This window comes from Leptosomus discolor, chromosome 3, assembly GCF_034619465.1.
Source record: "Leptosomus discolor isolate bLepDis1 chromosome 3, bLepDis1.hap2, whole genome shotgun sequence".
Lineage (NCBI taxonomy): Eukaryota > Metazoa > Chordata > Aves > Leptosomiformes > Leptosomidae > Leptosomus > Leptosomus discolor.
The window spans coordinates 51,946,724-51,962,152 of NC_141393.1; the positions used below are offsets into that span (position 1 = coordinate 51,946,724).

The following is a 15,429-nucleotide window of genomic DNA, read 5'->3' on the forward strand; positions in this document are numbered from 1 at the left end:
ACCTGCAAAAAGTGTCTCCGGGGCCGCGCCGCCGGTCCGCGGTGCACCCTGGGTATGCAAATCAGCCGAAAAACTAATGAGCCCCATGCAAATGAGGCGCTCAGGGCCCGCAGCGCCGAGCACGGACCTGGGGCGGGGCGCGAGGGCTGCTGCGGCCTCGTCGCGGCGTGCCGGGCCCTGAGACCTGCCCGGAGGCGTTGGTGAGGCACCCCGCGGGGCAGGAAGGCCGGACCCGTGACAGGCAAGCTCCCGACAATGCTCCCCTCTCTGCCGGGCCCGCTGGTGCCGTCCAGCCGCCCCAGCGCTAACACACGCTGAGACTCGGCCCCGGCGGCACCGGCCGCCGCCTCTACTCAGCGCCGCCGCGTCGCCAGGCAACGGCGCGCGCCCCGCGCTGGCGGCGCCGTGCCGTCACGGTCTCGCGAGAGCTTGCCCCGCCAAACCGCCCCGTGAGGCTCCGCCCCCTTCTCTTTGCGCCAGTGCTCCACCATGGGTGAGTGGGGATAGTGCCGGGCCGGGTCGTCATCTGCCGCCATCCGCTTGCCACGCCGCTGCTGCCCGCCACCGTCTCTTACCGGGCGACAGCAGGGGATGCCGCCAACCCGCACCGCCCGCTATTGGCGGTGGCCGCGACGGCGCCGAGCTGCTGGCAGCGGGAGGGTGCCCAGGCCCAACATGGCGGCGGGCGGGGGTGGGGGAGGGTGCGCACGGGCCTCGCCTCGCCTCGCCTTGCCTTGCTGCAGACCCCGAGCGCTGGGCTGGCTCTCGGCGGTGCTGGGGCTGTGAAGGGAGCGTTTCCTGCGGCGACCCCTGCGGATGAGGTGGGAGGTATTTCGTAGGAGACGCAGCAGGTGGGGTGGGGGGTGGCCCTGTACCTAGGTGGTTAGCGGGAGATTGGAGGGAAAACAGGAGATGGGGAGCGATGGGGAGATAGTCCTGGTGGGGTACCCAGGCGGCTGGGCAGGGGAAGGGGCTTTGTGTTGAGGTGTCTCTCATCGGGGCCCAGGAGATGGGTGGGGTGGAGGTTCTTTTCCATGGGTGATCTACCAGACCCAGAGGCTAACATAGGGTGTTGCCTATGGGGTGCCTAGTAGCTTGGGGTTGGGCATTTCCCATGGGATGCCTGGCACATGAGGTAGGTTGAGAGGCTGCTTCCCAGGCAGGACACCCATCAGACACGGTGGAGGGAGTCTTGTCTGCTTTGTGCAGCTCTACGGGAAGGGAGGAGGTGGAGATGGATCTGAGTATCAATGATGAAGCTTTTCTGACTGCTGCATAAGGCTGAGTGCACTATGCGGATACCAACCTTGGAGAGCTGAGGACTCAGAACCGTGCCGTGCCATGGCCAGGCGCACTCCATGCCATCCTGTGACCACACTGCTCTCCATTCAGGTATCTCCAGGGACAACTGGCACAAGCGTCGCAAGACTGGAGGCAAGAGGAAGCCCTACCACAAGAAGAGGAAGTATGAGTTGGGGCGACCTCCTGCCAACACTAAGGTGGGTGATTTGGGGAGGGTGGTCAGTAGTTGTGTTTTCAGACTCTGGTTGCTGGTCATGTGCTGTTAGAGGTTTAAGTGTGTGCTGTGTGCTATGTTTTGTGAGTGGTTAAATATCTGTCACTGCTTCTTTAAAAGGTGGTATTTTCCTCTGTGCCTGCAGAAAGCAGTGATACATGTTTGAAATAAGAGGCAATTGGAGTGATGAAGTTTTCACCTTAGGTAGATATAACAGGCCGTTTTGGTCACTTCCATATCTGCCGATGCTGGGTTTTGTCATAGTTACACTGACCACATTGCCTTTGAGCTTAGGACTTGGCTGGGCTCCTGCCTGAGGGGTGCAGCATTCCAGCACCAACGATACCCTGGTATTTGTTTCTGACCGTAGATTGGCCCACGCCGAATTCATACAGTGAGGGTCCGTGGTGGAAATAAGAAGTACCGTGCCCTTCGGCTGGATGTTGGCAACTTCTCCTGGGGATCGGAATGTAAGTACATCGTAAGTGTTGGAAGGGAAAAGTCTTCTACAGCTGTGCTGGTCCCTGGTACTGCTGCTGAGGGTTGCAGACATGGATTTATAGACTGGGTTTGGACATTGTGGAGGCTGCAGTACTGGGTCTGAAGCAGCATGTGTAGTGATGGTAACTTGGACCTTACATGGCTGTAGGAGGCTTGGATGTCTGCTGAGCTCACAGTGAGTGGAGCACCATAGTTACACTAAGTGACATGCTGGCTTACCTCTCCACTGGGGTAGGGGGAACTACAGAGGGGCAAAAAACCTGGATGTGGATGATTCTAAATAAATGCAACTTCTTTTGTTTATAGATGGTCATTTAGTAGAACTTAGGCAATCCTGTACGAGGGAGAAAGGTGTTGAGGGTTTTCTGAGAAGGCGTGGCCCTAGGACAACGTTATGTTGGCACTTGCCATTTGCTTTGTACTCCTGCTTTGCTAAACAAAAGCAGGAAGCGAAGAAGCAAGAGGGGAGTCTATAGGGTTTCCTTGAGCAAGGTGAGTTTTGTTTGAATTTCAAAGTGAAAACCATATAACTTGAGCCTGGGCCCAGTTGGTGTTACTCAGTGTGGTGGCAAAACCAGCAGTGAAGGAGGTGGTGGTTCAGTGGCCAGCGTGGTGTGAGGGGAAAGGACACACTTTCTCCTCAGCCTGAACAGTGTTGCCCATACTGTGAAATGTGCCATTATTTGTAGGCTGTATTACAGAAGTGAAAAGACTGAGGGTATTTTGCAGAACAAGGATGAGGTACGTGAGTGAAGAGGAGAAAACCCATCTTGTGGCTGGCCTTTGCATGTGTGCAGGGCTGTGTCTCCAGGGCTGAACAGTCAGATCTAAGTAGCTAAGATTTAGTGTCTTGGGTGAGTCTTGAAGGGTGAAAGCACAGCTTCCCCTCTCAGTTTACTGATAAACCCTTATCCTGTAGAAGTGGTTTCTGGTATTGCAGAACAGTCCTGTTCAACACGGCTTAGTTCAGTAACTCTAGGAAGTACGTATGGGATTGAGCCCTGTGCGTGATGTTAGTTGCCATCTGCTGAGATATCTTCCAATCTGGAAATTTGTTTTTTAGTATTGCTTGGGTCTTACTTGAGATGAGTTCCAGCAAGGCCACAGATCCCAGTTTCTCACCTGGGTTGAATCGACTTCCAGGTGTAGGCTTCTGTCCTAGCAACAGAAGGTTGGGCTGATAAAAAAAATAGATGCGTTTCTTTAATTCAGTGCAGGGAAGCTGGGGGATGTTTGATGGAGTGATGAGTGTGAGGTGGTTTAAGGGTATGTGTGAAGTGCTGTGGACTGTTGTCAGTTGTCTGATCCCTGTAGGTTTGAATTCGTGCTCTTCTTTTGAAAGGCTGTACTCGCAAGACCAGAATCATCGATGTAGTCTACAATGCTTCCAACAACGAACTGGTGCGGACAAAGACCCTGGTGAAGAACTGCATCGTTCTCATTGACAGCACCCCGTACCGACAGTGGTATGAAGCCCACTATGCCTTGCCCCTTGGACGCAAGAAGGGCGCCAAACTGGTAGGTCAGGTTGTCACTGTCTTTTGACTAATTGCAGAGTGGAGTCTGCCCTGCTAGAGGCAGCTAGGTGTCTTGAGTGGACAGTGCCTGCCAGAACAGGGTTGGGTACCCATCAGTGATGGCGTGGGTTATCTGGGCTGTGTTCCCATCAGTCCCCGGGGTAAGCCTGGCTCTGCTAACGGAGCGTTCAGTACCACGGAGCAGGTGCTGCGCCTGTTTGTGGGCAAGGACCTGCTTGTCGATCTCTTTGGTCTTCTAATGATGAGACCTCTGTCCAGTTCTGCTACTGAAGGGAGAGCGATGACTTTTTATGATGCTGAAGAAGACTTTGTGGGTCAGGTCCTTGTGCTTTGAGAAGCTTGTGGATTGCTAAATAAACTACAGTTTGTTTGTTTTAAGTGTCTTGAAACTATCCAGACCCATTTCCTTTAATTTTAAGATCCAAATCCCAGGCTGCTAGAAGGTACTTAAGCTGAGCAGTACACATGGGTGTTTAAGGTTTTCTCCTTGCGTGAAAAACAAAGCACTTCTAGCTGAGCACTGCACAGCTCAGAAGCACAGGGAGAGCTTGTAACCTGTCTGCCAGGACTTGTACCACACCCAAGCGCTCTCTTTATGCCTGGGAAGAGTATTCACTTTTTTTGGAGGAGGATTAATTCATCAAGGAAACGTTTGCAGTTTCATTTGTCTAAGAGCAGCCCTCCCTAGGGCACTGTGCTTTGTTATCAGCAGTGACTCTAGTTAGCAACATTGTGTTTCTTGGCCTCAGAAGTGAAACTGCCTGGATCTGTGAGATTGAAGTATTTGTACATCTGGTAGGTGTGACTTGGGAAACACAGCGCAGTGCTGAGAGTACGGGGGTCTCCTTGGTGTTAGTGGAGACCACCTGTTCCAGCAGAGCTGTATGCTTAACTTTGTCTTTGCTTGTGGTCTTGTTTTTAGACTCCTGAGGAGGAGGAAATCTTGAACAAGAAACGTTCAAAGAAGATCCAGAAAAAATATGATGAACGAAAGAAGAATGCCAAGATAGCAAGTATTCTTGAGGAGCAGTTCCAGCAAGGAAAGCTACTTGGTGAGTCCCTGGCAGCATTAATGTGGGTGTGAATAAGGGAGTCAGGGCACAGACAGGGTGACAGCAGATCTTACTCTTGGTCTGGGGATCATTTAAAGTTCTGTTTGCTGTGATGAAGCTAACGGCAGGGTGAAAGCGGTGGAGTGTTCTCCATATCTGCAGGAGTATCTTCTGGGCCTTAAGCGTAACTTGTTCTCTTACTCTTGCTGGAGATACCCCACTTGTGTCAGGAAGGGGAGATCTGTTTCTGGAACTTGAATTGCTACATGTTCCAGCCAGGCTTCTGGAGCTGATTATTCCTGGTTGGCCTTTGAGGAAAAATAATGGGTCCCAAGGCTTGTAAAAGGAGCAAAGACCTGTGGGCTTCCCTATGTGTTAACATAATGTCATGTGAACACCTGACAGTTTTGATTGGTTTTCAAGTTCTGGTAGATAGTTCAGTGTTCTGAAGTCTTCTGGTGATGAGACCTTTGTCCAGTTCTGCTACTGAATTTGAGCGATGACAGTTTGGAGATCTGAAGAGGACTTCATTAGGGACTCAGTCCAGCAGAGCAGGTTCAAGAGCACAGTACCTCAGAGGAGGTACTGAAGCCAGCACATAAACTGGTGCGTGCGTTACTGATAACTTGCTCGTCCGTGCTTTTGCTTGGAGACTGCCCGCAGGGTTTATTTCAGTTGGTGTGTATGCTGGGGTGGTGAATTGTTAAACTTCTTTGACTGGATGACTTCTCCTTGCAGCCTGCATTGCCTCCAGACCTGGACAGTGTGGCCGAGCGGATGGTTACGTGTTGGAAGGCAAGGAACTGGAGTTCTACTTGAGGAAGATCAAGGCCAGAAAAGGCAAATGAATAGAAACTACTCTGCTGAAAGAATTAATAAACCCAAGAGTCTACTACAGTAAAGGGGTTGTGTGCTCATTTGTGTGTGCAGGGTGGAGGGGGCTTGCATAGCTCCTCCTGCCTGTAAAGTGTGAAGGAAGAAGGATCTCTCCTGGAACCCCTGAGTGCTTTTGTGTCTTCAGGCAAGCTCTGACCCTGCATGGTCTCAACTGAAACGTCTCCCTGGGTTCTAGGACAGTGACTTAATGGACCAAGAGGGTGCGGGAAAGTGTTGTCAGGCTTGGCTGAAGTAGAGAATTTCCAGTACTGGAAACCTGCATGCAGAAGGAATGTGCGAATGTCCACCCCCATTAAGAGTTCTGCCTTTCTGGGAGCTGCTGTGGTCTGGCTGGGCACGCGTTCCCCTTTTCCTGTGGTGTGTTAGGTCAGGACATGCCGCATTTGGGGTCTTGGAATGCGGTCGGTGGGGAAAGGGGCCCCACTGCCTCAGGAGAGGGCTGTCCAGGGGCCATCAGTGCAGCTGCAGCACTTTGGTTTTTGACTGCATTTGTGCCAAGTCTTCCTGAAAACTTTGGTGTCTCATACCTTTGGCCTCTGCCGCTGGTACCTTCTGCCTCCACTTCCGAGATCTCACACACTCGCATCCTCTGCTTCAGGCCAGCAGCCCCTTTTGCCATTGCCTGGTGTTTCCTGCCTGGTTGTACGATTGCCTTCAGGGTCCAGCATCTTGTTTTAATCTAACTTGGCTGCACTGCTCAGTGACCAGCTGGTCTTCCCTGACCTCCTTGGTCTCATTCCAGTGCAAGATAAATTCCTTCTAGCAGAAGGGCCAGGCTCTCATCATGGTCTGTCCCTTTCGAAAGCTGGGTACAAACTCCAGCTTCCTGCCCTGTCACTTGTGGTGGGGTTGGAAAGTTGCAGTGAGCAAAAGCATTTCTGGATGTTTTGGGACATGTGATGTCATTCCTTAGAAAGCCAGCGTGGTGGATCTCCACATCTAGCGGCCAAATGCTTTGTGCAGGTATTGGGGTAAAGCTGGGAGCCCATCTAAGGGCCGATCCTGGGGCCATGGGAGCAGGCTAGACTCCCGCATCTCATCCCTGCCAAGTGGACACACTGCAGGCTTTGCCACACTTCCATGTTGTTACAAAAACCTCATTTACCCATGGGACCACTCTGGTGTGAGGCAGGCTACCAGCTTCACAATTTTTGGCTCTGACCTGGAGGAAATGGTCTGATCACCTTGCACCAAGCAGAGCTGTGGTGAGGCCTGTGTCTCTAGTGCCTTAAAAGTGCAGACTGTCTGCCCCACAAATTGCTTGTGCTTGGTATTTTTATTAAGTTTTTCCTGTGGCGCTCTGCCATGGGTGGCAGCAGGAGTGGCTGGTGGGCTCAGGTGTCCTGGGCCGTGTGCGTTCATCCTGCCTCGGCAGGGATTCAAGGGGGGGTCTGTGCCGCAGATAGACACCAACCCCATCAGAGAATGGTACCTGTTACCTGGATGGACACAGCAGCACAGTTATGTTGTGGTGGGCATGTGGTGGCATTGCCTTGCAGCGTGAGTGTGCACACCAGTGGGTGCTGTGAACACGTCCCCAGCTGGGTGCAACTGGCTACACTGCTGGAGTCCCCATCAGTGGTGCCTGGGCTGGGCAGGACGTTTGCACAAGCACATTCGTTCTCCATAGTGATCTCGGGTAAACTTTCCCTGCTCTCCAGTGACGCCCACTTTGAGGTGATAAAGGGCACTTCGGAGGGATGCGTCACGGCTGCTTCCTCTGAGTGCATTTTTTCTCTCCCTTCGCCCTCCACAGGCAGTGCAAACAGGATTCGGGGCGTTTTGGGGGGACCTTTGTACTGATGGAGAAACAGGCTTATGGAGCAAGTGCCAACTTGGTGTCAGAGCAGGAGCTGTAAACCTGGCCCCTGATGAGCGGGTTTATGGCTAGTTCATCAAGGCACGCTGCCTATAAAGTTATTGCTCTGAAAAATGCAGCTGCCATGGGCAACAGCCCGTGGGAAATGAAAACAGCGCCTATCGTCTGTCAGAGCCACGCTGTAGGTGTGACGTGGGAACGGCATGGTGGCAGCTGGCCAGGGGTGTGTGGCACTTGGCTCCCACGGTGGCACAGGCTGTGGGACCTTGTGTGGCTTGGCAACAGGATGCATGGTTCCTGGTCTGGCCATGGCATAGCCTTGTGGACATGCACTGGGATTTACCTGCCTGGGAGGGGGAGGCAAGCCTGCCATGCACTGAGCCAGAAAGAGACAGGCAGGGACTGGGTTTAAGCACAGCTTTAGTCTGTCTAGGTTTATGAGGTGCCAAAGCCTGGTCTAAGGACCTTACCTGCTTCTGCAGATAGGTGCAAGGGCTGAACGTAAAAAAAAAGCTACTTTTCAAACGATAAGCAGCTGGCAGCAAAACCCAAGTGAGGTCACTTGTCACCCTGAGTGCTGCTCCTGGCTGTTGAGTGGTGCACTCAGCTGCACACTGTATTAACTTTGGGGTATTTTCAAGGGACATTGTCCAATCCAGAAAATGACCTCGTGGTTATGCTTTAACAGGTCCAGCAGTGGCCTGGAGGGTAGTGGAGGAGCAGGGATGGCTTGCTGGGGGGACGTGGGAGCTTTAAAGGAAAGGTGGCTTTGGGAAAGGGGGGCATGCAGGAAAGGGAATCTTTTTAACAGCTCTGCTAATATTTCCAGGGGAAACACACATGTCTGAATGCATGAATCCTGCCACAGGGGCTGAAAGTACCAGGTTTTTTTTTCTGGCTGTATCACATGATCTGATACCCCACAACCATCACTGGTGTCAGCCCTTGCAGCTGTGCCCTTTTTGCGCTGGGAGAACATGCACGCTCCTTGACAAAATCCAAACTCACACGCTTTTTGGATAAATGAGATGTCCCTGCTGTCTCACTGCTGGGGATGATTTGCACCAACAAGAAAGAACCTTAAAGCTGAGGTTGGTGATAGCTTTATTAGTATTGAAGGTGCATCTCCATCATGGTGTTTGTTTTCTGCAAGACTAATGCCCTCGTCCCGTCCCTTGCTTGGGGTCTGGGCTGTCCCATGTTCCCTTGTGCTGGGAGTGGGCCTGGCCGTCACACAGATGGGCTGAATCCTAGAGTTTTGGGACTAACAGCTAGTGTTGAAGGCTGTCTGCCAAGTCCCAAACCCACCAGGATCTTCACATCAATGTGGGGACCCTTCTTGGCTCAGGGCTGGGTGGCAGAAGACCTGGCAATGTCTTGCTTCTGGACAGGTGATCTGAAGGGGTGTCTGGGGACAAGGAGCTTTGTGGCTGGCAGTGGCAGTGCCTTGGGGTGGGGGCAGATATTCTGGCCCCAGGAAAGGGGAGCTTTCAGGGCAGCCTCAGGGCTTCCAGGCCTCTGGCTGGTCAACCTCAATGCTGTCAGTGGATGGTGCCTTCAGCTGGATCAGGGGCAGCTCCTTTCTCTGTTTTGGAGGCCTCTGGCAGCCAGGTCCCCTCCAGGCGTCCACCAGGTGTGGTTGGCTTGCTGGCCCAGCTATCCTCATCCTCTGTCTCCTCCTCCTCAATGCGGGCCACTGACTCAGGGTCCTCGGAGCGGTTGGGGTAAGGAGAGGGGAAGCCACTGTCCACCCGGGGATGCCACAGGTGGGGGTGACCTCGGCTGCCCCGGCCAAAATTTTTGATGCTGATGGCAGGGGATGTGGCAGTGAAGAAGCGGCTGAGAAGAGGTGTCTGGGTTCGTGGCACACTTGGCGAGGCCTCCATCAGCTGGCTCTGCTCCACATCCTCGCACACGCTGGGGGAGCACAGGAGGGTAATGGGGACAGGTTGCCATCCTCCACAGGGATGCCCAGCACCACTCACCACCTCCATCCCAGTGTGCGCACAAGCAGGGAGCCACTCTGGGTGGGCATGTCCCTGCCCCAGCATCTCATCCATCACTCAGTGCAGCCCCCAAGCCCCACAGGGGCTGGGCAGCGCACTCACAGGGGGATTTGTTGTTTGCTTGCTGTAATTTGGCCCAGGAGGATAAGCTCGGTTGTGCTATTGCTACCCTGAAGCACTTGCCCTCTTTTTCTCCAACCCCAGGGCCACACTGTGCACTCACCGCATGTCGAAGGTGGAGCCCAGGAACGAGGGTTTCAAGGTCTCGGCAGCTGTGGCTGTGGTGTAGGGGGGCTGAGCCGTGGACTCGTTCCAGTATTTGTCCTTCACAGCAGGGGGCAGGTTCTGGTACATGTCATCCACAGAGAGCAGGGACACCTGGGCACAGCAAAGGCAGGGGACAGGGGTGGCTTTGCAACAACGTGAGCAGCACCGGTAGCTGCAGATGCTGCTCCCGGTGCCATCATGGCAGGGTAGGGCTGGGCTCTACAAGGGGCCAGGGAGGCTCCAGGCCCGTCTCCCGGCTACATTTGGGGTTTTCCCCTTTTGAACGTTTTTCTCAGTGGTGAGGGGCTGAGTAGCGGTGCCAGGCTGCTGAGTGTCCCTTTTTTTTTTGGGGGGGGGGGGGGGGGGGGGGGCGGCGGGCTGACCCTGCCATGGGGAGCAAACACACAGAAGGACAAGGTTGGAGGGACAAGATGCAGCCCTGCTTCTTTGCTTGGGAATGTATTTTGGACAAGGACATGCATGGCCAGGAGCAGGGCTGGGGGCCAGCAGGACACAGGTCCCACTGCCAGGGGGCAGGGATGTCCCTGTGCCCCAGTTGCAGCAGCCCCGCACAATGTCAGCCTGGGGCAGGACCCACCTGCAGGTTCCTGTCTATCAGCTTGTTGGTCTCAAAGTCATCATCATCTTCTCCAAAGGGGTTGATGATCTGCTCTGCAACCTGGGGAGGGAGGGGGCCAGGTGAGATAGAGGAGCAGGGACAGGAAGACCTTCCCAATGTGTTCTTCATCCCTCAGTCCACCCATGGGGCACATGAAACATGCATGTGGAGCTCCATGGTGCCCCAGTGTGATGGCTGGGCCCAGACGATGTGTCCCCGGGGCAGCTAGCAGTGGTGTGGCTGGTGCCATGCCCTAGGCCAGCCACCCCTACAGCCCAGGGGGTTGTTCAGGGCCACCTGGCCACCCCCAGCCTATAAAGCAAAGCCCAGCTGCCTGGCTATGTCTCACCTTCAGCCAACCAGCGTAGAAGAAAAATTGGAGGAGGGTGGAAAGGGGGATGTACATGTCCAGATCCCACTCCTTCCCTGGCTCCAGCGGTTCCAGGAACTGCCGCCCAATGAGGCAGAAGGCGAAGAAGGAGTAGACGGCGATGGTGACCACCTGCCGGGAGCACGGGTCAGCCGGCGGCAAGGGTGGCAGCTGAGGGGGACACTCAGCACAGGAGCAGTGAGGATGCGAGAGGCTCAGCTGATAATGGATGTTCTCCTGGGCTTAAGGCTAAACCCTACTGCCCCACTGCCTGGGCTTCTGCACATCCCTGTGGGGCTGTGAACGAGCAGCCCTGCCAGCTCCGGCACCAGATTCAATGAGGGAGTAAAGTGACTTTAGGAAGGGCGACAAAGTGCTCCCCATTGGAGTGCAGGGAGGAGGCTGTAGGGCTCTTCCGCCATTGTGGGGTGGAAGGAGCTGGGATCTGGGCTCATGTGGCCCATGGGGTGTGTGAGTACCCACCTGCGTGTACACCAGGGGGATGCTGATCCAGTCATAATGGAACAACATGCTGCACTTGGCCCGGTAGAGGTTCAGCTCCTGGGCAGAGAGGACAACAGTGGGTGACCCCGACTTTGTGCGAACCCCCCTGCAGCGCCTGGTCCCCCCTGGGCACCCAGCACCAACTCACGTCCATGAGCAGGCGGAGGGCCACATCATCGCGGATGTGGCCGTCCTGCCTAGCCTGGGCCGCCAGGTTGGTGAACCACACGCAGGGGATCCAGTACTTGTTGAAGTCAGAGTGGAGGCTCTCAAACTTCTTGTGCTCGTCCTGTGTCATGAAGCCTGTGGCAGGGCAGAGGCTTAGCAGCACGGCCCCCATGTCAGTGGGGGAGAGCCCTTTTGAGGACTGTTCCCAGTGGGAATGCCAGGTTTTCCAGGTGAAACTACAGCCCTAGGACATGGGCTTTGGGCAGAGGGGACATGGGGCTCTTTGGGGGTGAAGTTCTGTGCAAGGATGCCACCCGGTGTGCAGGGCAGTTTGGGGGAGCGATGCTTGTAAGAATCCCCACCCCCCAGCACACCCTCCTGGTGATGGGGACATGTCTGTGGCCCCCAGGTCTCACCCCACACTGCAAGCTGTCACCCCCCAGGGCTTAGCTCCTCACCTGCTTCCACCACATGGTCCATGGTGGGGAAGCGCTTGAGCACCCTAGTGCTGACAGAGCGCAGGATGAGGACTGCCGACAGGTTGGCATAGCGGATGAGGGTGCGCCGCAGGATCCGGCCCCTCTCATCCTTGCCATGGACGTTGCTGGAGATGACGCACATGAGCTGGTCAGGCAGGGGGATGCTGGTGTACTGGGCCCACCACCGGTTCACAATCAGGGTGACGTAAAAACCTACACCAAGACACAGTGTGTGGGGGGTGGCCAGGAGGTCGGTCGAGGCGAGGATGGCCCCATGCCAGGAGAGTTGCCACATTTCCAGGGGTGACAGATTTCTCTGTGGCCAGGATATAAAGTGCACATCGTGCTTCCCATTGGGCTGCCCTCCCCAGGGATGGAGTTGGTGACATCCCTGGCTCCTCCCTGTCCTGCGTGCAGGTGGCACGCGGCAGAATAGCCATCTTTTGTAGATAAGGTGCCCCTTTCCTGGGCATGGGGAAGAAGGTGGGCCAGGGGAAATCACACCCATCTACTGGCATCCCCAGGGCCAGGGAGCTGTGCTTAATGGGTTCAGGATCTGAGTGCCACCCCTGGGGCACTGGGCCCCTCCATCCCCCATCTGATAGTGTTCAAAGGGGGGTTGGCATCGGGTCAGGATGGGCAGTGGGGACATCCTCAAGCCACCGGCGCCGGGAGGAGCAGGGGACCCCAACTCCTGGGTTCAGGGGAGGGACCCATACCTAATACGAATGACATGGGGATGAGGTCCGTGGAGCGGTTGCAGTATTGAGCCACTTTGGTATAAAGGCGCTTCTGCTCCTCATTCAGCAGCTGCCTGCAGCAGGGTCAGGGACACACGGTGGGGTCAGGGACATGCAGCGGGGTCAGGGGCAAGCAGTGGGGCTGGCGTGCTGCCTTGGACCTCCACAAAAAGCCGTTGCCTGATTCCTCTTCTCCCTGCCCTCCTCTGCTCTTCCCTGCCCACTCCCACCCTCCCTGGGGGAGTCCCCTGGGCTTCTCCACTCCCTGCAGGGACCCCAGTCCATAACCAATGAATGAGGCATCTCTGCACATCCCAGTGGGTCAGCAGGGAGGGACACAACTGGTGGCAACACACCAACCCCACTCACCGGTAGACAATGCTGAGCAGGGCATACAGCACCACGAAGACGATGAATTCCTTGTACAGCAGCTTGTAGATGCTGCCTTTCCAGCGGAAAAGCAGCTTGGAGAAACCCCCAAACCGTGAGTTGGCAACTTTCAGCGTGTAGGAGATGGTCATCGTGGCTCAGCCCCACGCCTCAGTGGAAAAATCCTTCTCTCACTGGCTGCTGGCTAAACTGGGGAGAACTGGGGTTCCCACTGCCGTCCAGGTTGCAGGACCTGGGGACGCACGCTCGCTCCCACACCAAGCACTATGGCCTACCAGCAGGATCCCCCATGCAGCTGCCCTGCCCTTCCCACGCCTGCTGCAGCCGCTCACCACTCCCTGCTTGCACCCTCCTGTCCTGCTGGTGCCTCTTCCACCTAAATACCCCTGTGTGGGCCCGCACGGCTGAGCCCTCCCCGTGATGGATTAGGGCTGTCAGAGGCAGGGAACAGGGAACTCAGGACGGTTACACCTCCCTGCCACCAGCCACGGCTGGTGATTTTGGGGGGGGCTGTGGGTGCTGGAGCCAGGGCTGTGCAGGACTCAGCAAGGTGGTTTGGGTTGTTCCCCTTCACAGCCACGGTCACAGAATTTAGGCTCCATGAGAAGGAGGGGAAAGGACGGAGGGTTTCATGGCTCCTGGTAGCCCTGGGAATGGGACCCCATGGTGCGCAGGCAGAGCCGGCACCCAGGAAGGGCTGCAGGGGTATTTCTGGAACACAGGTGAAAAATGCACCCATCGCTGCCTGCATCCTTGCTGCCAGCAACAGGCACGGCCTGCGGCCTTGGATTGGGCTGCAGCCCCTGGGGACAGCTGGCTGACCCCTGCCTGTCCTGCCTCCACACTGTGGCAACTCCTGGTCCCTCTGTGTCCCCAGTGGGGACTTGGGGATCGCATGAGCTGGGGCACACTGGGATCTCCTGGGTGTCCCCTGTCTGCACTACCTGGCAGGGGGTGATGGAGGCACTGGGCCACTTTCCCAGAACCTGGAAGGGAGCAGGAAGGGAAAAATTCCAGCAGGACATAAAACAGTGGGAAACATCTGGGAGTGACAGTGAAACATGCATGAAACCATCCTGTCCTCGTCCCCAACCCACGCTGGGGCTGGGACTGGGGCTGAGCACTGCTGAGGCCCATGGCTTGTCCCACTATAGGCTACCAGAGGCCACGCCACACTCTGCAGGAAACGTGGCTTCCCTTGCCGGCCGGAGCACCATGTCCTGCCCTGCCTGGCTCCCTCCCTTCCTGCCTAGGCGCAGCGCCTGGCCCAGGCCCAGGCCGGCTCCAGTGTGGAGCGGGGCGTCTGCCGGGCCTTCCAGCCTGCAAAATGTCCCCCTGGGCAGGGGGGACAGGGCTCAAGAGTGTCTTGCATCTCCCCATCCCCCGAAAAGGGATGGAGCATCCATAGGTGAGAATCGTCAGGGAGGTGCCTGTGCAGGGGGGTGATTTACAGCACCCCCAGCCTTTGCCCCATTCCCAGGAGCCCTGCAAGTCGCTGCCCCAGCTGGAACCACAGCATTTACAGCAGGCTGACACCTTCCCTGGCTGGGCTGTAAATCACAGTGCAAGGGAGAGCCTCCACTCACCCTCAGCCAGTACTCAGCTCTGCTCTGCTAGGGTGGCAAAGCTGGACAAGACCCATGCTAGGGCATCACCCAGGGCATAGGAGGGGAGATGGGGTAGGAGCGAAGCCCCCCATCCCTGCACTCCCCCACATCCTGTCGGTTGGCTCCCCACCATCCTAAACCACGCAGACACGGGGATGGAGCTGCACTGCCAGGAATTAAAGTATTTATTTCTTGTTGAGAGCTGGATCCTACAGGGCTTGGCAGCACATCAGCAGGGGAGGCTGCAAGGGGCCCCCTCTGGGGCTTCCCTGTGTGCGTGTGCACCTCGCACACCCTCTCACACCCACCCATGCACAGTCCCTGCCCACACATGTGCACACACACTCATGCATGCAGCAGCACACGTTCACCAGCTGTTTTGAGCCACCATGCCACGTGATGGGACAGTGGGATGTGAGGTGGGCAGCAGGCAGGGCCACCCCAGGCTCCCCCTGCCAAGCCTAAGGCACCCAGTCTACACATGACACCCCCAGCAGACCTCGTAGGCAGAGCCAGTCCTGTTTCATATCCCCAGACCCTGTTCTCTGCAGATTGAGGAGCAGCAGGTCCATGCCAGATGCCATCTGGCTCCAGCAAGAGAAGATGGAAGCCCCGGTCAGTGGGTCTGGCACACACAGTATTGTCACCTGGTCCCCAAAACAAGTCCCCACCTCTCCACATCCTTCCTTGGGCACTGCTAGCCCAAGTGTCCCCAAACACCGCCAGCCTGCAGCAGGGTCCCCTCACAGCCCCCGTCCAGCTGCAGCACATGGCAAGCGAGGAGTGCATGTGGTAGCACAGGGGAAGGGATAGGAATTTGGGGGGGTAGAGCTTTGCAAACAGCCACTGTAATCCACAGCAGGACAGCTTGCGCCTCTCCTGCTCTGCTGGCTTTCACTACTGCCCAGCCCCTGCCACCCTTCTGGCGTGTCCCAGACACAGCCCAAGTCCTGGCA

The 15,429-nt window shown here is 56.2% G+C and overlaps 2 protein-coding genes and 5 non-coding genes across 7 annotated transcripts; 6 read left to right on the forward strand and 1 right to left on the reverse strand.

Moving 5' to 3' along the window:
- The first annotated feature begins 441 nt into the window (after positions 1 to 441).
- Positions 442 to 5,509, forward strand: RPS8 (ribosomal protein S8). Its single transcript, XM_086462114.1, has 6 exons — positions 442 to 493; positions 1,393 to 1,499; positions 1,887 to 1,986; positions 3,360 to 3,535; positions 4,478 to 4,607; positions 5,346 to 5,509. The coding sequence occupies exons 1-6, from the start codon at positions 490 to 492 to the stop codon at positions 5,453 to 5,455; spliced, it is 627 nt and encodes a 208-aa protein (XP_086318240.1). The 5' UTR covers positions 442 to 489; the 3' UTR covers positions 5,456 to 5,509.
- Positions 1,242 to 1,326, forward strand: LOC147415853 (small nucleolar RNA SNORD55/SNORD39). The gene has a single exon (XR_015183459.1). It is a non-coding gene; the product is annotated as a small nucleolar RNA SNORD55/SNORD39 (small nucleolar RNA).
- Positions 1,693 to 1,795, forward strand: LOC147415854 (small nucleolar RNA SNORD46). The gene has a single exon (XR_015183462.1). It is a non-coding gene; the product is annotated as a small nucleolar RNA SNORD46 (small nucleolar RNA).
- Positions 3,788 to 3,860, forward strand: LOC147415855 (small nucleolar RNA SNORD38). Its single transcript, XR_015183460.1, has one exon. It is a non-coding gene; the product is annotated as a small nucleolar RNA SNORD38 (small nucleolar RNA).
- LOC147415856 (small nucleolar RNA SNORD38) lies at positions 5,060 to 5,131 on the forward strand. The gene has a single exon (XR_015183461.1). It is a non-coding gene; the product is annotated as a small nucleolar RNA SNORD38 (small nucleolar RNA).
- A 683-nt stretch (positions 5,510 to 6,192) lies between the features above and the next one.
- On the forward strand, positions 6,193 to 6,321 carry LOC147415857 (small nucleolar RNA SNORA35). The gene has a single exon (XR_015183470.1). It is a non-coding gene; the product is annotated as a small nucleolar RNA SNORA35 (small nucleolar RNA).
- A 2,503-nt stretch (positions 6,322 to 8,824) lies between these two features.
- BEST4 (bestrophin 4) lies at positions 8,825 to 12,997 on the reverse strand. Its single transcript, XM_086462926.1, has 10 exons — positions 12,846 to 12,997; positions 12,456 to 12,550; positions 11,716 to 11,949; positions 11,238 to 11,392; positions 11,069 to 11,146; positions 10,565 to 10,717; positions 10,195 to 10,275; positions 9,553 to 9,707; positions 8,951 to 9,240; positions 8,825 to 8,916 (listed from the first exon to the last, which is right to left on the reverse strand). The coding sequence occupies exons 1-10, from the start codon at positions 12,995 to 12,997 to the stop codon at positions 8,825 to 8,827; spliced, it is 1,485 nt and encodes a 494-aa protein (XP_086319052.1).
- Positions 12,998 to 15,429: the final 2,432 nt, after the last annotated feature.

Coding starts and splice junctions, on each gene's coding strand:
- BEST4 (XM_086462926.1), bottom strand. CDS start 12,997: ATGACCATCTCCTACACGCTGAAAGTTGCCAACTCACGGTTTGGGGGT. Junction 10,276..10,564: donor TCTACGCTGGTTGGCTGAAG/GTGAGACATAGC, acceptor CTCCCTCCCCAG/GTTGCAGAGCAGATCATCAA. Junction 8,917..8,950: donor CAAGCCAACCACACCTGGTG/GACGCCTGGAGG, acceptor GCCAGAGGCCTC/CAAAACAGAGAAAGGAGCTG.
- RPS8 (XM_086462114.1), top strand. Junction 3,536..4,477: donor GCAAGAAGGGCGCCAAACTG/GTAGGTCAGGTT, acceptor TCTTGTTTTTAG/ACTCCTGAGGAGGAGGAAAT. Junction 4,608..5,345: donor CCAGCAAGGAAAGCTACTTG/GTGAGTCCCTGG, acceptor TTCTCCTTGCAG/CCTGCATTGCCTCCAGACCT.